Source organism: Chelon labrosus (genome assembly GCF_963514085.1).
Source record: "Chelon labrosus genome assembly, chromosome: 13".
Lineage (NCBI taxonomy): Eukaryota > Metazoa > Chordata > Actinopteri > Mugiliformes > Mugilidae > Chelon > Chelon labrosus.
In genome coordinates, this window is record NC_140346.1 from 8567669 (window position 1) to 8589655 (window position 21987).

General features: G+C 39.4%; 2 protein-coding genes across 4 annotated transcripts; one reads left to right on the forward strand and one right to left on the reverse strand.

Moving 5' to 3' along the window:
* Window positions 1-5531: 5531 nt before the first annotated feature.
* Window positions 5532-13572, forward strand: LOC311497996 (T-cell surface glycoprotein CD3 epsilon chain-like). 2 transcript variants are annotated; one of them, XM_084558427.1, is made up of 6 exons: window positions 5532-5931; window positions 6363-6569; window positions 6662-6808; window positions 6946-6998; window positions 8226-9871; window positions 10265-10508. In XM_084558427.1, exons 1-5 carry the CDS (start codon window positions 5868-5870, stop codon window positions 8283-8285), a joined length of 531 nt encoding a protein of 176 aa, XP_084414553.1. In that variant the 5' UTR covers window positions 5532-5867; the 3' UTR covers window positions 8286-9871; window positions 10265-10508. The 2 variants fall into 2 exon arrangements, with proteins under 2 accessions (XP_084414553.1, XP_084414552.1); XM_084558426.1 differs by lacking the exons at window positions 5532-5931; window positions 6363-6569; window positions 6662-6808; window positions 6946-6998 and adding exons at window positions 10567-10713; window positions 10851-10903; window positions 11584-13572 and having other exon boundaries at window positions 8079-9871; window positions 10265-10474.
* A 4396-nt stretch (window positions 13573-17968) lies between these two features.
* On the reverse strand, window positions 17969-21501 carry LOC311498779 (T-cell surface glycoprotein CD3 gamma chain). 2 transcript variants are annotated; one of them, XM_084559510.1, is made up of 7 exons: window positions 21406-21501; window positions 21003-21064; window positions 20848-20871; window positions 20495-20689; window positions 20201-20344; window positions 18460-18524; window positions 17969-18376 (listed from the first exon to the last, which is right to left on the reverse strand). In XM_084559510.1, the coding sequence occupies exons 2-7, from the start codon at window positions 21040-21042 to the stop codon at window positions 18323-18325; spliced, it is 522 nt and encodes a 173-aa protein (XP_084415636.1). In that variant the 5' UTR covers window positions 21043-21064; window positions 21406-21501; the 3' UTR covers window positions 17969-18322. The 2 variants fall into 2 exon arrangements, with proteins under 2 accessions (XP_084415636.1, XP_084415635.1); XM_084559509.1 differs by lacking the exons at window positions 20848-20871; window positions 21003-21064; window positions 21406-21501 and having other exon boundaries at window positions 20495-20818.
* Window positions 21502-21987: the final 486 nt, after the last annotated feature.

Consider the following 21987-nt stretch of genomic DNA (forward strand, 5'->3'; position numbering starts at 1 on the left):
CTCCAGCAGACCCCCGCGACCCTTAAGAGGAATAAGCGGGTACAGAAGATGAATGAATGAATGTTATACAGTATTTACTTATGAGCATAAATCAAAAGCAAAATGCTCACATATGTGAAATGGCATAAATGCTTGGTCACTAAATGCTCTTCTGACATGCTTCACCTTGGTTCATATAGAAACAACTTGGTTGTCAGACTGGTGTGTCTTTGATTTGTTAATGTTCACTGTGATCTAACCATCAATCTTTTGGTCGTGTTTTGGCAGCAACTGAACCTCAACACCCGCACTCAGGACACCTACTCTGTGGTGAAAAGGATCTGATAGACAGAAGTCATCTGAAGACACCGGGGTCACTCGTTTGAAGTCAGCATTTGCTTTTGCTCTTTTGCATTTGCAGAGTCACTTAACCTGAAAAACAAAATTATTTTACTCTTGCTATTATGCAGCAGTAGTTTAGGTTTTCTTTGAGTAGACATTCTTTTACCAACACGGGCTGTAGCATCTGCTGCTCATAGTACATCTATGGTACAAGATCCTGAATTGCTGAGATGTGTTTTTTAGATGAATCTATATTAGCCTGCCTGTTTTCTAATGAAGCTAAATTAAACCTAAGATGTTACGATCCACTCTGTAAAGCCAACACATCTACCACTATACTTCAGCCCATCAAATGGGTAGACAAGTATGGGAACCGGGTATCCAGAATATTTACATGAAATCTGTGATAAACAAATGTCAGACACAGCTACCTGGTCATCCGGTCAAATAAAACCAAAATTATCTACATGGCGTTAAGAGAAAATGTGCTTTTGTTTTTATTGTAATATGCAGTGAGGATGCAGTTCATTGGGTCAATGGTCAATTAAAGGGGAACTACTGTTTTTTACAACCTGGACCTTATTTCTGGCACAAAATACGATCGTTTACTCACCCATATGACTTTGGTGTTATTTGGAGTTGTTTTGACGATATTTACATTTGCGTATATCCATATAGTGGGAGTAACTGGGGCACCAATTTCACCAATATTTCATCAATATTTTGTTATTCCTGTTATCTATTCGCGGACGTGCAGCAGTTTGTTGTTCTTTGGCCAGCTGTTCCTCTCTCTGCCTCCACATCCTCCTTTCAACGAGCTCCTCATGTGTATACTATGGCTCAAAACGGTAAGGACGTCCATCATAAACAAAGTTGTCGTCCACAACCTCAGAATTGGAAAATTATTCAGCCATGTTGCAAAAAACTAGCAGTAGCAAATTACAGGTAAACAAGTCGCGCGGGGTGTGCACAGCGCTCAGAGATGACATCATCCAGGTCAGAGGTTAGTAGGTCAATCTACAGACCCCAGATGATGATAACAGGTAACTCTGGACTCAACAGGGAATAGCACTAGCGTTCGATAACAAAATATTGGTGAAATGAACGAGTTTCGAGGCAGATAATGCGTTATGTAGAGTGTTTCTGCGCCCCAGTTACTCCCACTATATGGATATATGCAAATGTAAGTATAGTCCGAACGACTCCAGATGACACCAAAGTTATATGGGTGAGAAAACCATCGTATTTTATGCGAGAAATAAGGTCCAGGTTGTAAAAAAACGGTAGTTTCCCTTTAAGTGCAACTGTTCTGTCATAAAGTCTGCTTTTGCAATGGATATGTTTTTTTCTATGGACATAATGTTTTTTCTTTATGATATATTTTTGGTTGTTTCTTTTGCTTCTGCCATAAAGATGAGATATCAGTAACAGAACACGTTTTGGCATTTAGCTCATAGTAAGCCACCGTGTTGTTGTTCAATAAATAAATTCATTCGGGTACACCCTGGACAGGTCACCAGTCTATGGCAGTCTACAGCCAATTTAGAATCACCAATTAACCGAAGGAGCATGTCTTTGGACGGTGGGAGGAATCCACACAGAAAGGCCTGTCGAATGCAGAGCCTCCTCGGCATGAGGCATCAGTGCTAACCACCACACCACTGTGCCACCTTACAATAAATAAATGTTTCTTAATTGACTTGTTTTTCACCAAATAGGGTAAACTTCATATGAAAGTTTCTGTACTGTTCTCCATCAGATCACATTAGACTGTAGAGCTGCACTAATGCGTTGCATAATCAAGTCCTAAAAAATAGATATACCTGTTTTCTGTACATAGTTACATTGTTCCTTTCTAAAATGAGAAGCAACTTTTTTGTCAGTTGTGAAATGTACCTGCATAAGCTTATTGTGCTCATTACATGCACATGCTCACTTGCTATGCTGCTTTTTCATTCTAATCTGAGGTGTCAATCTTCTCTTCACTGTAATGGGCATGTGTCATGTGTCACTAATAAAGTAAACCGCAGTCAACACTGATCTCATTTTCTTTTATTGTTCATGGTTGGAAACTATTAATGCCACATTAATAGCCAGGAAAGGAGGCTGAATAAAACAAAAACACAATGCCTGCCCGTATTCGACGCCGGTAATTACAGTAAAGTCATTATCTTGTCAAAAGTGGCCAACACTTTGCATGTTTTATAGAGTTCAGAGGAATTTTTCAGCGACCCACCCGGTTCCAGTGTGCCAAGTTCTCCACTTCCCAATGATGCACGGGAGCGCTTTGAGATGGAGGTTAGGGGTCCCTGTGGAGCTTTCACTAATGGACAGACAATCACGGTTCTCTGCTTGACTCTGAAACTCGATCATTTGGAGGCTTAATGGTCATCCTGTTATGTCTTAAGATCACTCCTGGGATCTACCACGAGTCTATGTAAACATCTGGAAAACCCAGACTCAAAACTACACACGGATGTATCAGATGTTCTGATGTATACAGTATATAATGAAAGAATATCAGTTTTACATGGTTGGAATATGAGTCAATGTATCCCTGGATAAACAAGCAGCAACCAAAACGACTGGTTCACGTTTGAAAAACATTTCAATGTTAAAAACGTCGTGGTTTTACTCGTATTACCCGCTCGCACTACACCGGTGTCTCACCTGTAGCTGCGAGTCCAGACAGGACCGTGAGGAAGTAGAGCCCCTTTACGCACATTGGATGGACGGCAGGGTGTCCGCTGAGCAGCAAGAGACCGGGAGTCAGCTAACCCACTGAGACTCCTCCGCCGATTCACAGAGACAGGAACCTCGGCCGACACGTCTGTGGATCCCCTTTGGAGAGGGATGAAAACATGAAGTCACGGCGAGTCCTCGAGTCCTCACCACCACCTTGTTGTCCCAACTCGCCGCTGCCCTCATACACTTCATTTCAGCGCCCTCCCACCACATTTTCGGGCGGAGTAACGAGGACAACCACTTTCCTCGCCGCCCTCTTATCTCCCTCTTAAACCCAGGGCTGGTGAAAATTTTTAGCTGGTTACTTAACCTGTTCTGCTTCTACATGTGAGGTGTCATACCAAAACTGTTGCGCAAACGCATGTAACTTAACTTAAACTTAAGTTAAGCAGGACAGGTTTCTGTTTGAGAAAGAAATTTTATTTTATTTTAAAAATAAATTGTTGAATAATAATTTGCTTTCCATGTGTTCATATTACTCAAATGTGCATCTAATTCAATTCAGGTTCGAGTCAAATAGTTAAAATATAATTTAACATAATTTCACACACACAAGTAAGGGCTAAAATTTTTCACCATGCCAGCATGGGTGAAGGCAATCTGGTCAGCCGGCCCTGACAATGAGGTGTCCCTTATTTATTTTTCAGGGAGTTGGCAACCCTATGTCTATTGAACCGGCTCAGTTGAGTCCTACCACATGTGATCGATATATAATCAATAAACGGCACCATTCAAACATCTTACATATGTACATTTTGCTTCTCTGCCGAGTGAGATCACAAAATGTAGCCTACTACCCGACCTGGCCACTAGCAAGCAGCGCCACCTGCACTCAGCCAGCAGCCACTTTTTTTTTTGAACAGTTTAATTTTTATATGAAATATGATTTTCAGTGGTTATGTATCACAACTGATAAATGGCAATAACAGGTAACTAATAATACTTTATTAGGTGTTTACTATATGCTTTATTATGTCTCGAGTGAATGTACTGGAAACACTTTCTTTCGCAATCGGGTCATTTTGGGTCAAGTGACTCAAGTGACTCAAGTGACTCACAAAACCCGGCTCATACAAGTGAGTGACTCAGGCTGATCCAAATCCCTCAAAAGATCCGGGTTTTACACTACTAATTTTAATTCTCCTCAGATGAGGATGAACATGCAGCTTTGGGGCCTCGTGGTGGCTTGGGGGCCCTAGGCATTCGCCTAGTTCGCCTATAGCAAGAAATGGCTCTGGGGTTGAACCACTTGGGGGCAGAGCTGCACTTTGATGTGCACCAACTCTGGAGATCCAGTTGGAAAAATAATGTATGCTGGCAGTTAAATCTCCACTTCACATGGTTGACATATTTCATGGACACTGGGGTTTAGATCATGCAGAGAAAAGGGCTGCCCTCACAGAAATGTTGAAATCTTTTACAAACTTAATTGCAGGATTTATAGATATCATGTGAACTATGGCACACCAGTTTGCATGAGATAAGTTTGATGAACCAGAGAATCAGTAAAATGATGAATGGTGCCACCTTTGAAAAATAATAATAATGATGCGTTCATAAGTTTAAACTAGCGTTAAGTTTAATCACAGTTTCCTATATCACATGAGCTTCAGGAAACCTGGTGGAGGGTTTGACTTACTCTCCAGTTTGTTATTATGGACATCTGACCTTCTGGACCTTCTGTTCATCTTGTAGAAACATTTACCTCTAAGAACCTTTCATTATACTTTTTATTATAATTGGAATTATTTATAACATATTAATGTTTGGAAGTATAAAACTCTTGTGCCTTTATAAATTACTTTATGATTTAACAGTAGAGAGACAAAAGCAGTTGGTGTGTATGTGCGAGCTTCTTAGTGAAACTCAAATCGGGGTCTGTTGCTGTTCATGTTCGACAACATCTCCCCTTGCGTGGCCTGTAAAAGCGCCTGAACTGCTTGAGCCAGAGAGATTTTTCACAACCCGGGAACGCAAAATGAATTCTTTATCCGTGGTTTGTAACAGATCTGTGGAGCGTTGCTAAAATATTATACTGGTTATATGCAAGTCACCATTTATAAAGGGTTAGGGTTAAAATGAGGATTTAAACACTGTTAGCATAACGGTAAACTCTCAGTATTACCAGATCATTTATCGTGCTTGTACATGAATGATGCGACAATTTCGGTAATTAACTAACTAAAAAATAAAAAGTTCGGAGTGAGACCTGTATAGCCGATCAATAAAAAACATTGCATATTGCCTACTGCGGTGAGGAGATATGAGACAATACACATGAAGCACATAAGCGCATAAGAATGATCAAAACAGCACAAAGTGGTTTTAGTGCCAAGTAAAAAAGTGCTAGTGTATATGCATTATCATACGTTTTCCACAAACCAGTGAGCATCAAAACATAAAATTATAATACACAATTGTGTATTGTCATAACAAGAGTCTTCTTCAATTTTCTATCAAAACAATATATAGTATAAACTCTTCTCGTCAACTACATTTTGAGGTTTAACTGTGAACTCATCTTGAAAAAAACATTTCCTGTGGGGTACAATGTGTGTATGTGTGTGTGCGTGTGTGTGTCCTTGTGTGTGTGTGTGCTCGAGATAGTTAGAGAGAGGGAGACTGTGTGTCAGAGTGAGAGAGAGCACTGGTTCTGCTTCTCTGAATTTTTTTTGTCTTATTAAACGGGCAGTTTGATGTAATTTATCTATCATCAAGAGGACACGTTCACGATTCTGCTATATGCAATAGAAAGATCTAGAGACACGGAGAACACAAAAACACAGTGGCCGTCCCAAAAGATGGGTGTTCAGGTCGTGCTCGTCGTCCTCCTCATGTTCGCAGGAACCGTAGAGGCAAAAGGAGGTAAATATCTGAATGTCCTTTAATATTTGATTTATTATTTTAAAGTGAAACTGTTTCCATTTCTGTTCTGAATTGGGGGGAAACGTCTATTCTGTCAAAATAATCTGATATTTAAAAGCATTGTCAATTTCCTGTACTTCCTCAATGTACCCTGTCTGCTGTGAATAACTGCATATACTTTGCCATTAGCCACATTTATGTTGATCAGTGGTTGTTTTCTTGTCAGTCCTTTTTAGTTATTAATGGAAATGTTTTTCATCTATCTGAGAAGCTGCCAAGAGAAGAAAAATGCAAGATGTGCATACGTTGAACTTAGGCTCATGAACCACTTTAGCTTTAAGATCCTTCCTTCCTTAACTATGAGAGTTAATGGGAAAGAGGGGTGATACAGCAAACTTACTCAATATTGTATTTGTTTATTTATTTTCAAGAAAGAGTATCATTCTGGAGTGATAAAGTGAAACTGACCTGTCCAGGAGCTGGGAATTGGTTCAACAAAGAAAATAAACAGATACCTGGATCCCCTAACAATTCACTTACATATGAATTTGAGTATAAGGCTAAAGGCAGATACAACTGTGTTTACAAAGACACTGACGATAGCTCTTCTAAATATGAATTCTACGTGGAGGGAAAGGGTGAGTAAAATCATCTTCTACTTTCTCATCATGGTATACCTTCTGTGTTGGTGTCATTACTGAGCTGACACTTCCTTGTCTCCGTCCCCCAGCTTGTAAGGGCTGCTTTGAGCTGGAAGTGCCTGTATTTGCGGTGGCCATCATTTCCGACTTGACCTTTACATCAGTTCTGATGATAGCAATCTACAGGTGCACCAAGAAGAAAAACCCAGCAGCACCTAGTCACTCTGCACCCAAAGGTGAGAAGGATCTCAGGGGTAGAAGACCTGGATGTAGAACTTCTACAACTTCTAGTCGTTGTTTACTCTTAGAAATCCTCATTTTCTCAGTGACAGTACGAGCACTTGGTCACATTTATTCTGTCATCATGTTCTAGCACCTGCTCGTCCAGGAGCCCGACCTCCACCTGTCCCATCTGTTGACTACGAGGTAAGATTTAATTTATAAAGTTAGAATTCAGCTGATTTACTTATTATCATCATTGACTGACTAAGAATCAGTACGGCAGTAAATTTTAATTTTTGTGTCAATCAAAAATTTTAAGTAATCAAAATACAAGGAATTAAAAAATAATCAAAAACACAGACATGATTAAAATAATTTAATTGGATTAAAATAATAATAATAATAATAATAATAATAATTCAACTCAGTCACAAATATCTACATACAATACATTTCTGTAATTCTAATATGAAGCTCCAGTTCCAGTTAATGTAGTTTAGCAAAACTGGTGGAACGGGTCTGAAGCTCACAATGCAGCATAGTGGTTTAATCCAAAAAAATTTAAAACTGCGATAAAAAGCTGTGGCATGCCAAGAAATAGTCCAATAAATAGGCATATTTACCTAAATGTCACATGGCCAGTTCAGGCAAGCTGACAGGTAATATTTAACATATCTATATTTTATTTATTTATGAGTAATGGTTGGACGCTGAAGTCAAACTTCGTAAAGCATCTTCACTACCTGCTCTTCTGACATGCTCCAGTTCATATAAAAACAACATGATACCCCTTAGTCAGCGTAAAGATGAACGCTTTTGACTCATTCACCCAGCTGAAATGGAAATGTACCATAATCTTCGTAGCAGGCGTGGTTTAATTTCCAGCTGTGTTCAAACTAATCTGGTTCAGCTCCCTCATGTACCAAACAGAACCAAGCCAGGCAACGTCCTGGTTATACACAACATTTGGAAATGGGAACTAAAATTTAAACTAGATGAGGGTACCTTCAGTTCTGAACTGGGTCCATTCCTCATCAGTGTGAACAGAACATGCACTTCCGTAGTTCTCAGTGTGAACCCCATGTGAGCTAGCTAGCTAACTAATAACATATAGTAGTATACTAATAAAAATGTACATCAAACAACACATTTTGGACCTATTCCAGACTTTTTAAGATCTAGTGAAACACTCTTTAAAAGGAGTTCTCTCTCTCTCTCAGTCGCCTCTAGAAGCTAATCTGTTGTTTCCTGCTAAACAACATTTTCCGTTTGTTTTTTTAAGACAAAGACTTTCAGAAACAAAGTGCCCCGCCCCACCAAAAAAATATGTGACACTGAAAGGGTCACTAACTGAAAGCTTGGTGTGTCTGTGATTTGTCAACGTTCACTGTGATCTAACCATCTTGAAATCTTTTGGTTGTGTTTTGGCAGCCACTGAACCTTAACACTCGCTCCCAGGACACCTACTCTATGGTGAACAGGACCGGATAGAAACAAGTCACCTGAAGGCACCGGGGTCGCTGGTTTACAGTCGGCTCTGATGAAGGCAAACATTCAAAGAAGTCACAGTTTCAGCACGCTCCCAGTAGCATGCATACGCAGGCTTTTGCAGCTTTCTCTAATGTAGAGCGCTGCAACTGTCGTGTCATAAAGTCTGCTTTCATCATGAATATAATGTTTTTTTGGTTTAGTTGTCTACGATACATTTCTGGTTGTTGTTTTGCTTCTGCTGTAAAGGTGACAAATCAGCTCCACAATACATCTTAGCATTGAGCTCATAGTTAGCATCTGGGCGGTTGTGTGTTATGTTGTTGTATTGACTTTTTTTTTTTTTTTTTTTTAACCAGCGTCTGATGAAGAAAATGTGGTGCCTAGTCGTTGAAGCTCACAGTACCTCCATATTTCATTCATGTTAAGGGGAAAACAATAGATTCATGCACAGGATTACAATTTGATTGGATGAGATTTTCAGTTCATCCGTCAAATGAGCGCGTGTTCGAATTCAAACTAGCTATCAAAAAGCGAGAGAACATAAATGTAAGTAAGAAAAAGCACTGGCAAGTCTGGGATCACCGTGTGCACCGGGTTTTTGTCCCTACCCACTCTGTAAAGCCAAATCATCTGTCCCTATTGAAGGATGGATACTTGAGCCCAACTAAAATAGCAGACAGGTAAAGTATGGGAACCAGACTATCAAACTATTCACATGTAATCTGAAAAAAAAAAAACAGTTTCAGACACAGCTACCTTTTAATCTGTTCAAACTATCTACATGGTGGAGAGTCAAACTGTTTATTTTGTTTTTATTGCAATATGCACTGATGATCCTGTTTACTAGGTCGGTGGTCTAATGTAATTCATTGAAACTATTCTTTCCTTAAGTGTGCTTTTATCATGAATATGTTTTTTGAATGATGTGTTTTTTTATTATATTTTTTAACGATGTATTTTTGGTTGTTTCGTTGCTTCTGCCGTAAAGATGATAAATCAGTAACAGACTACGTTTTAGCATTTAGCTCATAGTTAGCGCATAGTGTTGTAGTGTGTTATGTTATTGAGTATCGCCAAAACTGTCAAACTAAATGTAAAAGCTCTGTAACATTCACGGGAAAGTTGTTATGTACCGTTCTCCACTGTTTGCTGTACATGGTATATGTTTGCCATTAAAATTCAAACTACTTACCTTCTAAAAGGAGGAGCTGTTTTTTTTTGTCAGATGTGAAATATTCCCGCCCAAACCTATTACAGTGTGTGTGTGCGTGCGTGTGTGTGTGTATTTATTAGACTGAGAGAATTAAAGAGAGGGAGGTTGGATGTCAGCGTGGCAGAGAGTCCCAGGTCTGCTTCCCTGAATCTGTTGTGTCTTATTGAACAGGCGGCTTGATGTCACTTTTTAATCATCTGAAGGAGACATTCGCAAATTATATATAAACAAGAAAAAGATTTGTACCAATACAGACAACAATAACAACAACAAAACCCCCCACAGTGGTCAGCTTAAAAAATGCACAACATGGCTGCTTGGGTCGTTCTCGTCGTCTTCCTCCTGTCCTCAGGAACCGTAACGGCGCAGAAAGGTAAATATCTAAACGTTATCTTATTTGATTCAATGTGCTAAAATTTCTGCTTCTGTTAGAACAATGCCTGTTCTGTCAAAATAATCCGATATTCAAGAGCATTTTCAAAGACATTATTCGGTTTCCTGTACTCCATCAGCGCTGATAAGTGGCTGCGCTCTTGACATTTATTTTTAAGCAGTTAATGGAAATGTTTTTTATCTATACGAGAAGCTGCCAAGAGAAGAAAAATGACTGATGTGCGTAAGTTGAGCTTAGCCATCAAGTAACGAACCTCGGCTTTCTGATCCTTATTCTTTTTCAATGAGAGTAAATGGGGAAGAAGTGCGATGTAGTAGACTTACCCCGGTGTACTGAAGTAACGTAACATTGTATCTGTCCTTGTATTTTAAGGAGGAGTGACATTCTGGAGGGATAAAGTCATATTGACCTGTCCAAAAGAAGGGGATTGGTTCAAGAAAGAAGAATCGAAGAAAAATAACTCCCTGACGTATGAATTTGAGTATAATGGCAAAGACAGATACAGCTGTGTTTATAATGAAGATTATGAAGATGAAGGTGAAGGTGTATCTCGCGTATATCAATTCTACGTGGAGGGAAAGGGTGAGTAAAATCATCTTCTACTTTCTCATCATGGTATACCTTCTGTGTTGGTGTCATTACTGAGCTGACACTCCCTTGTCTCCGTCCCCCAGCTTGTAAGGACTGCTTTGAGGTGGATGCATCTTTATTTGGCATGGTCATCATTCTCGACTTGGTCTTTACATCCATTGTAATAATAGCAATCTACAGCAACACCAAGAAGAAAATCCCAGCAGCACCTAGTCACTCTGCACCCAAAGGTGAGAAGGATCTCAGGGGAAGAAGACCTGGATGAAGTACTTCTACAGCTTCTCGTCGTTGTTTACTCTTAGAAATTCTCATTTTCTCAGTGACAGTACGAGCACTTGGTCACATTTATTCTGTCATCATGTTCTAGCACCTGCTCGTCCAAGAGGCCGACCTCCCCCTGGACAATCTGTTGAGTATGAGGTAAGTACTGTAGTTAAAAACACAGCTTTGCAAGCAGACTGCTTCAGTTTATGAGGTTAGAATATGTTGAATTCGACTGATAATCCTCATTGACTGACCTCGAACCTGTACAGCAGAAAACTATATTTCAATAATCAAAGCATGAGGAGATAAAAATAACCCAAAGGGATCAGAGTGAAAATAACTCAATAGAATTTAAAAACAACAAAATAATGTAACTCAGTGACAAATATATACATATAATTCACTTCTGTATTGAAGCTCCAGTTCCAGCTAACGTAGTTTAGCAAAACTGGTGGAACTGGTGTGAAGCTCACAATAAAATCTATTGGTTTAATCCAAAAATGAAGGAGTAAAAACTACACATTCAGGTCTTTTAAAACTGTGGCAGGCCAAGAAATAGTCCAGTTAATAAGCATATTTACCAAAATGTTTGGTAAATATGCTTATAAATTATAAATTTAGGCTAGTTTAGTCAGGTAATATTTAATTTATCTATATTATATTTACTTATGAGCATAGATCAAAAGCAAAGGCCATCGTGGTTGGTCACTAAATGCTCTTCTGACATGCTTCACCTTGGTTCATATAGAAACAACTTGGTTATCAGACTGGTGTGTCTTTGATTTGTTAATGTTCACTGTGATCTAACCATCAATCTTTTGGTCGTGTTTTGGCAGCAACTGAACCTCAACACCCGCACCAAGGACACCTACTCTGTGGTGAAAAGGACCTGATAGACAGAAGTCATCTGAAGGCACCGGGGTCACTCCTTTGAAGTCGCCATTTGCTTTTGCTTAACCTGAAAAACAAAATTATTTTACTCTAGCCATTATGGAGCAGTAGTTTAGGTTTTCTTTGAGTAGACATTCTGTTACCAACATGGGCTGTAGCATCTGCTGCTCATAGTACATCTATGGTACAAGATCCTGAATTGCTGAGATGTGTTTTTTAGATGAATCTATATTAGCCTGCCTGTTTTCTAATGAAGCCAAATTAAGATGTTACGATCCACTCTGTAAAGCCAACACATCTACCCCTATACTTCAGCCCATCTAATGGTAGACAAGTATGGGAACTGGGTATCCAGACTATTTACATGAAATCTGTGATAAACAGCTACCTGGTCATCCGGTCAAATAAAACCAAAGTTATCTACATGGCGGAGAGAGAAAATGTGCTTTTGTTTTTATTGTAATATGCAGTGAGGATGCAGTTCATTGGGTCAGTGGTCAATTAAAGGGGAACTACTGTTTTTTACAACCTGGACCTTATTTCTGGCTCAAAATACGATCGTTTACTCACCCATATGACTTTGGTGTTATTTGGAGTTGTTTTGATGATATTTACATTTGCATGTATCCATATAGTGGGAGTAACTGGGGCACCAATTTCACCAATATTTCACCAATATTTTGTTATTATGGCTCAAAACGATAAGGAGGTCCATCATAAACAAAGTCGTCGTCCACAACCTCAGAATCGGAAAATTATTCAGCCGTGTTGCAAAAAACTAGCAGTAGCAAATTACAGCAAATTACCGCGCGAGGTGCGCACAGTGCTCAGAGTTGACTTCATCCAGGTCAGAGGTTAGTAGGTCAATCTACAGACCCCGGATGGTGATAACAGGTAACTCCGGACTCGACAGGGAATAGCACTAGTGTACAATAACAAAATGTTGGTGAAATGAGCGAGATAATGCGTTATTTAGAGTGTTTCTGCGCCCCAGTCACTCCCACTATATGGATATGCGCAGATGTAAATATCGTCCGAACGACTCCAAATGACACACCAAAGTTATATGGGTGAGTAAACCATCGTATTTTATGCCAGAAATAAGGTCCAGGTTGTAAAAAAACGGTAGTTCCCCTTTAAGTGCAACTGTTCTGTCATAAAGTCTGCTTTTGCAATGGATATAATGTTTTTTTCTATGGATATAATGTTTTTTTATTTTATTTTATATTTTTGGTTGTTTCTTTTGCTTCTGCCATAAAGATGAGAAATCAGTAACAGAACACGTTTTGGCATTTAGCTCATAGTAAGCCACCGTGTTGTTGTTCAATAATAAATTCATTCGGGTACACCCTGGACAGGTCGCCAGTCTATCACAGGGCTAACACAGAGAGACAGACAACCATTCACACTCACATGCACACCTACGGCCAATTGAGAACCGAATTAACCGAACGAGCATGTCTTTGGACGGTGGGAGGAAGCCAGAGTAATATGCAAACTACACACAGAAAGGCCTGTTGAACGCAGACCCTCCTCGGCATGAGGCATCAGTGCTAACCATCACACCACTGTGCCGCCCCACAATAAATAAATATGTTTCTTAATTGACTTGTTTTCACCAAAACTTCATGGGAAAGTTTCTGTACTGTTCTCCATCAGATCACATTAGAGTGTAGAGCTGCACTTAATAATGCGTTGCATGATCAAGTCCTAAAAAATAGATATACCTGTTTTCTGTACATTGTTACATTGTTCCTTTCTAAAATGAGGAGCAATTTTAAGTCAGATGTGAAATGTACCTGCATAAGCTTATTGTGCTCATTACATGCACATGCTCACTTGCTATGCTGCTTTTTCATTCTAATCTGAGGTGTCAATCTTCTCTTCACTGTAATGGGCATGTGTCATGTGTCACTAATAAAGTAAACCGCAGTCAACACTGATCTCATTTTCTTTTATTGTTCATGGTTGGAAACAGTACTGAGATGGCTGAGAGCTCTAGCTATGTGCGATTCATGACGCGGCCTCAAAGCCGCAGCTCATATCCGCAGTGCACACCGAGCCCCACCAGCGTGCCTTCGAAGCTCTTCGCGTCTCTTTTGTGACTGACTTCCCATGCTGTCTTTGGAAACATGTGACATCTCTCTGAAACATTTCTCAATGCACTGACTTTTTACAGTTAGAAAGAGTGGAAATGTTGCGTCACGCCATGTTTGGGTCTCCTGTTTTTACCAGCAGTGACTGAGCACAGATGTACCAATGGAAACGAAAGCGGGATAAATGACGCTGTATTTCTTCTTCAGGCAGACTACTAATGATTGATTAGTCTATCATACTGTAAGTGCAGTAGAAAAGAAATGTAGTGTTTGGTGGAAACACTCCCACACTTACTGCTCGGTTATCTTCATTTACATCTGTTCTATCGTACTGTTGTGAGAGTGAGAAGCAAACAGGGTGGTGGTGGTGGGGTTTGTATACGTTCTCCTTTCAGAGTGTGTTAAGTCAAACCGCTCCCACACATAGACCTACATCTGCTCATCTGCTTGACTGAGTGAACATCCGCGCACGGGCATACACACCAACCTGTGCGCGTGCATGAAAGCGCGTGAACATGCACTCAGTCAGAAGTTGTGTTGGAGCGTGTGTGTGTGTGTGTGTGTGTGCGCGTGCGTGCCTGTGTGTGTGGGGGTTGATCGAGTTTGTGTTTCTGCGAGGAGCTGTCAAAAGCTCCATTGTTTGATCTTTCTTCTCTTCCTCGACTCCGAAGTGCAGTTTGTAGGCATCAACAAGACGAATAACAATCAAAGAATTAAAGATATCAGATTATCTGACAGGGGGAGGCTTCCTCTGATATTAGCTACGGTTTATGTCATCTTCCTCCTCCACCTTCACCTCTTATCCGCTTCCTGCATCTCTTCTTTGTTACTATTTTGACCTTTCTTTCTTTTTAAACGTTTTCTCTGCTCTTGGCTATACCCTTGTTGTGTAACTTCTACTATTCTGGCTTTTCCTGCATTTTTATCTATTTATCTGTGCAACAGAGTGAATAAGACCTCTGATAGATCATCACCCCTGTGACATGTTAGTGCAAAGCAGCAACAACAGCAAATGGTTAAAGAAGTATTCAGATCATTACTTAAGTAACCTACATATGTAACTCTTACTGAAATAAATATTGCCAAAAACTCAGTTAGCAGAAAAACTAAAAACTTTACTATTGGCTGTGTATTACCTGGTCAACGTGGGAACATCCATCAGCTATCGTCTGATGTCTCTCTCCTCTGGGGCCAGTGTTTCAGTGCTTCCGGTGAGGTCAACGGACATCCAAGCCGAGACTGCCTGCTCCGTTCGCCGGTCATTGTTTACGGTCAGAAAAGCAATGCCAGTGAGATGCAAGAATGGAGCCACACTGCTCCTCAAGTCACCATTTGACACAGTTTAAGGTACTTGCTTGATAAACGCGCCGCGTAAGATTGCTTGCTGCCGTGGTGTTCTGTCTCTTTTACTCTTTACATTGATTGTTTACCTGCATGCAACCAAAATATGACTGGTCAACAGCACTCTGTCTACAAATTGAAACCAGAAAGCTTCAGGCCCCAAAAGGAGCAGCTCCACCAACGCCAGTTACAATGAAATGTTGGATTATGCACTGTACTTATTAGTATTATTATTTTTACAACTCTCACAGTCCCACAGGACTGCTTTACGGAGTGGCTGGCATGGCAACTGGTAATCGCCATTATGTCACGTGCTGTCTATAGCGTCAAATAACTAACTAAAACTAAACTTATCCAAAAACTTAACACTTGGACACACATCAACATTACATTAACTACCTAAAATGACAGAAAGCATCCTTGGAAAAAAAATGATTTGACATGTATTTTAAATGGCCTTGTTTTTATATAGCAACTTTCTACCTATTGGTATTCAAAGCGCTTTAAAGTCACAGACGCATCTACCCATTTGCTCACACAAGCACACACACCAGTACCATGCACTGGGAGTAACTGGGAGTTCGGTGTCTTGCTCAAGGACACTTTGGCACGCGGCATTTTCCAGCGATCGAACCGCTTACCCTCTGGTTTGTGGACGACCCGCTCTACCTACTGAGCCACAGGTTGTTTTAGTTCGACCCAAGTCCCATCCACTAACATGGAGGAGGTGGAGCTTATGACCTATACTGCAGCCAGTCACCAGGGGGAGCTCCACTTGCTTTGGCTTCACTTTTGAGGAGCAGTTCCGCCATTCATCTTTATACTGTCTGTGGTGTTTTCATAAATTCAATGATAAAATGTACTTACAAAGCATAAATAGTCTTAGTGATGTGAACTGCTGCATGGCACAGAACCTCCTGAAACTCAACAACTCAAAATCCGAAATCATATTACTTAATCCCCCTATCCACACCAGCTCCATTCTAACCTCTCTTGGTCCCTATGCCAACTGTGTAACGCCCACTGCCCGTAATTTAGGAGTAATTTTTGATTCAAACCTCAACTTCAAAAAACATGTCAATAAAGTAGTTCAGTCTTGTTTCTTTCAATTCAAAACCATCTCCAGAATCAAAAAAATCATTTCCCGCCCCGATTTAGAAAAGGTTATACATGCACTAATATTCTCCAGATTAGACTACTGTAACTCACTTCTCTCCGGCATTAATCAAAAATCACTCTCTCGCCTCCAACTTGTGCAAAATGCAGCAGCTAGGCTTCTTACTGGTTTTAACAGACGACAGCACATTACACCAATTTTAGCTCCTCTTCACTGGCTCCCTGTTTGTTTTAGAATTGATTTTAAGATTTTACTGATCACTTTTAAGGCACGTCAGGGGCTGGCTCCAAGTTATATATCAGAGTTACTGACTCCTTACGAGCCAGCCCGCAGCCTTAGGTCCTCAGGTGGTTCCCTTCTGGCTGTTCCAAGGTCGAGGCTCAAAACTAAAGGTGACCGAGCGTTTGCCATCACGGCCCCTCGACTTTGGAACGCCCTGCCTGAGGACATAAGGCTTGCACAGTCAGTGAATTCTTTTAAATCACTACTTAAAACTCATTTTTATAGACTTGCTTTTATGTGAGGTTTGTCCTTTTAACTTTCTTTTTAACTTTAACTTGAATCAAGCCATTCTATTTTACTGTGTTTTATTTTATTTTATTTATATTTATTAATTTTGTTATGTGGTTGTTTATGTAACTTAACTTTTAATTGCTTTTATTGTCTTCTCACATATTGTTGGTTGTTTTATCTTGCCTGAGTATTTTATTCACGCTTGAATGTTAAAGCACTTTGTAAACGTTGTTTTTAAAAGGTGCTATATAAATAAAGGTATTATTATTATTATTATATGTGGCCATTTTGCTTATAGATTTACATCTGGGGACCTTTTCTTGTAATGGAATATTTTTGTTGCCTGTTATATCCAGACTCACTTCATATAAGAATATGAGTCAGGTAACATGCCATTTGGATTTCATTATGGGGCAACAGAGAAAAAATATGTCTACACACTTGTTGTATCACGCACTCGGATGTATAACGTGTAAAACTATGTCGCTAGTACTTTTACATAATCATCACAGCATAAAGCTACCCCAAACGATTTGATTGGCCCAGCAGGTATTTTTTATTATTATTTGTGTGTGTATTTTTGTTGCATTTATGTGCATGTGTATATGTATATATGTACTGCATAGTATTACATTTTTTTTACTTAATACAATAGTCATGGCCGGTAGAACAATTTGAGCTTTTTTCCCTATTACTGAGTTAAATTTGCACTAATTGCTGTTTGCACTTCGTTGTGTATATACCTGTACTACAAGCAATGACAAAAAAGTTCAGTCTAATCTAATCTCATCTTGCATACATCATCCGCCACTGTGTAACAGTGCATAAGTAGTATAGTAGTAGTTGTATTGTTGTAGGCGACTTTCATTTCATTCGTTCATTTTTAATTTCTCAGTTACACAACTTAGATGTCTTACCCCTTCCAAAGAGTCACAATCTGTTTGTTTCCTCTTGTTGAGTTGTATGAGTCTTGTTGATGTTGTGTGAGGCAATGCACATTAGCATAGACGATATAAAGCCTGTACAGTATATCATCTCAGGCAGCATCCTCATCCTCATTATAGAAATTCAACACCACAGAACCACTGGTTAAACAATGTCAGACACCGCATTATATGTTTCATATGGGGTTTTTAGTTTAAAATCTTAACACTAGTAGTAACATGTAATAAATGAACAGCATAAAAAGCATAATATTAGCTTTTAGCTAAATGTACTATGGTAGACATATAACAATACAAGTACCTCAGAACTGAAACAGAATGACAATAAACCATATTATTTTTATTTAATTTTGCAACATTACAGTTTGGTTATTTAACAAGTTAGAAAATTAACACATCAAAATGGCATCTAAATATTAGCTGAAATAATCTCTGCACAGCATGATCTTACAGGCATGGTGAATTATAAGTGACACAAGATCCTAAACTAAATCGATATCATACAAAGCAAATTACATTAGGGATGAGTGGCATCCATGGCACACGTCAACAACTGCTGGGGCACCATGTTGACCCAAGAAGAGGTAACAGACTTCTTGAAGATGTCTGAGATGCAGTATGTTATCAGCAGGGAGGTGGGGGTGGGGTTCCTGGGCAGTGAGCCACCGCTACTTTATCTTTTGTGGAGTACGTCATACGTGTCTTTCTGACCTTTGGGTCTCAGAGGCTGAGGAAGGACATAGGGGAAGTAAAAGGTTTAGAGAAGGTGTCATTTATTTTTAAATGTGATTATCGCATGCTTCATCTCACCTGGTAATGTTCATTGGGCCCTCTGCTGCTCTCTTCATTGGGAACCAGAGGCCTTTTGTCAGAGCCTGAGGACAGATGATGATATTAAAATAGAAACACAATATAATTTGACTATTTTAATCACAATTCATACTAAGATCAGTTCTATTATTAGTATTTATACACATATTCATCAAAGTTATTCGATTTGTTATGTAATTGTATGTTGTAAATTATTATTTTTTTTTTTTTTTCCCATGCTTATTTGGTCCTGCTATGTTTACTAAAAGAACTTTTTCTCTTTTAAAGAAATAATTTGTCATCGGGGAAAATACAAACCTTCACTTCATCTCAAGGAGTTAAGTTAGAATGCTACAAAAATCTAACTATGTGTTTTCTTGCATTAGGATTTCCGGTTACTCTAATTTATTTAAGAGCCTCACGTGTGCATCACTGGAACTAATGTAAAGACTGAACACTAGGGAGGTCAGTGAGTGGACTTCTCTACACTAAGAGACTGCAGCTCAAGCTCTAACCGTGCTGACTGTTTTGGTCTGCCATGTGACACGTGTCATTTCTGAAGGAAATCCATATTTTGACTGACTGATGGGAAGAGTAGTGTTCTCCAATCAGAGAGTAGCAACAAACGGTCACAGCTGTGAGTTAGCCACATGTGGCCCCAGCTTTTGCGGTGTGCTCTGCACCATTGATGCCAGTTGTATCCCTGTTGTTGCAGCTTTTTAGGGGATTGAAACCGTGAGACAGATTCTCATTGGCTGTTCAGTCCATGGACCAACCAACGTACAAGTAAAGAAACTGAAGTTACCAAAGCTAACAAATTTTTCGTCGTCATCTAAACATCCCAATATGCTGCAGTCCTAGCTCTTCCGATTTCTCACTTTAAATATAATTAATATAATACTGACTACTGCGACCTGGTATAAAAAGTTTTTTGTCTCTCATGCAGAATGTAAAGGTCACTTGACTGGCTGTAATCTTAGCCGTGTATTCAAGTGTCCATTCTTGGCCCAGACACGGGATGTGAGTCGACACAGTGGGCCTTGGTCACAACTCATTCTTTGATGCCAGTTTGGATTGTCTGGGTCTTAAACGTGGTTTATATCTCTGCGGAACATAGACGGCGTAACCTACGCACTGAGTTGGTGTGAGCAGTTTATACATTTGAGAACGTTAAATGATCATTCTGCACCATCTAAGTCTAATAATACCCTAAATAGCCGTCTAGGGTAATTCATTGGCCTAATATTTGCATGAAATAACTTTGAAGGACTTCTTTAGAAAAGAAATTCCCAATGTGATGTTTTGGTTGACTCAGTATTTTCCTGACTCTTAGTCTTTGAGCTAAAGTACGTTTACCAATGCGATGCATCATTAATTATTGGCTTACTACTTCAGCAAACACAGTGACAGTAGATAATATATAAGAGTCACTTATTCAAACTAATAAAAGTGTTTTGATATTATAAATAAATTTTCATTAACTAAATAATTAATTTTGTAATTGTGCTGCTTGTATCCTTTGGAGACAAAATGTGTACCGCAAGGACTCTCATCAGTTACCTTACATCGGGTCGACTGACTAACTGTAATTCATTTTGGAGAAAGTATTTTTTTTCTTTCTTTCTTGTCTGTAATAAATATGAGGGAAACACTACATTTCAAAGATAATGTGCCTGGAAATATTGGATGGATGGCTGGCTGGATGGATGGATGGGTGGATAGATAGACAGAAAGACTTTACGTTTCTTGTCAGAGGCAACAGCTCCAGTCCCAGCTTTAGAAGCAATGAGATAGACAGCTACTCCAATCACGATCGTAGCCACCACGTCTCCCACCACGATGCCTGCTATCGAAGCCTCGTCAAGCTCTACACAGTTGTCGCAGGCTGGACACACACACACATACAAACACACACACAGATAAACGCCAGTGTCAGTTTTAATAGCATTGTTACTTCATTGCTGCATACACTAAAAGTATGTGTAAAACCACAAAAAACTATTTAGAAGACAAGATTTTTACAGGCAAAACTTACTCCGAAATTTCACGTAGATTTGTACTGATGCATCGTCAGCACATTCGTACTGCCCTGCGTTGTCATTAGTGTAGTCCAGCTTCAGTTCTGCGTGATTTGTTTCTTGTTGAGTCTTCTTAATATCTCCAGTAGTACATTTCAGCTTTATTCCCTGAGGGAGCTCGGTCACCACTATTTCATATTTTTTTTTTTCATCTATGGAAAAAGAAGCCAGAAAATTAAAGACAATAAACACGCACCATGTACTGCTTGATGAGCTACTTCTTGTAAAACCCATTGGATTTATAAATATGGTGACACACACATTTATTACCACATAACCCCAAATGTAAATAATCAAATAGTCTTCTTACCTTGTGCAGCGCACAAGACAAATGCTGCAGGAGAGATTTGCACAGAAACATGAAAACATTTCATGAAACAGACAAGTTGTAACAATCAATTGTGATATGAGAGGTTTGTCCTCTTTTCTTTTGTCTTTAGGACAAAAATGATGAGGGCGGCCTACCTGTCAGTGTCCAAAGCAGGAAAACTAATGGGCATTTCATCGTGTGCTTGCTCTGCTGAGTTCTGCGGATGACAGAGGGAAACACCTGAGTTCACCGAGAGCAAGAGCGAGCGTACGGCAGCAAACAGGAAGGACGCCATTTTCTGCTCCAAGTCAACCATTTTGTTACACTTACTTTAAGAGGTAACCGACGACGTCAGGCAATGTTTTAGAGAGCTAAGACAACTATTAGAGATAATCAGTAATACAAACTCTGGCTTTTGGCTTATTTGATTTTTACAAAAAAATAATAAATTACATCTTTGCGTAACCAAAACATACACGGTGTAGACTGAATGGAACTTATAATATCATAGACACAATCAAAATTTTGTTTTTGAAATAAAAAAAAAAGTGTACTGACCTTGAAATAAAGCGGTGCCGTGGGTTCAGCTTTCAAAGCATCCAGTCTTTGTATGCCAAAGAGTCTGTGTGTGTGTGTGTGTGTGTGTGTGTCAGAGAACGAGAGAAAGAGAGAGAGAGAGTGAGAGAAGGAAGTAAATGTGATTGGTTAATGTTCTATCTCAGCAGGTTTTGTTGATTTCTACATATGGAGAACTTTTGACAACACCAGTGACATGTGCGATGCATTTGTATGCGTTGTATTTTTACAGCGTGATGTTAGTACTTACGTTTGTGTATTGAAATGAAACTGGGCATGTGATATTTAGTACATTTGCCTTTGTGAATTTTTAACCCTCTGTTCAGTCACAGCTGAATGCTACGTGGTATAGACAATCGTGTTTTTTTATTTGTAGCCAAAACATTGCAACTCAGCTCTTTCTTACTCCCACATGCTGTTATTCATTTTGTCAAAGCAGCTTATGCATTTTCCAAATGAACAACCATCAGAGAAAAAAAAATGGAAATGAACTGACTGATCAGTCTGTTGGCACTAAATGCTACGTGCTGTGCAGTTGCTCTGGGACATGAGATCTGATGAGGA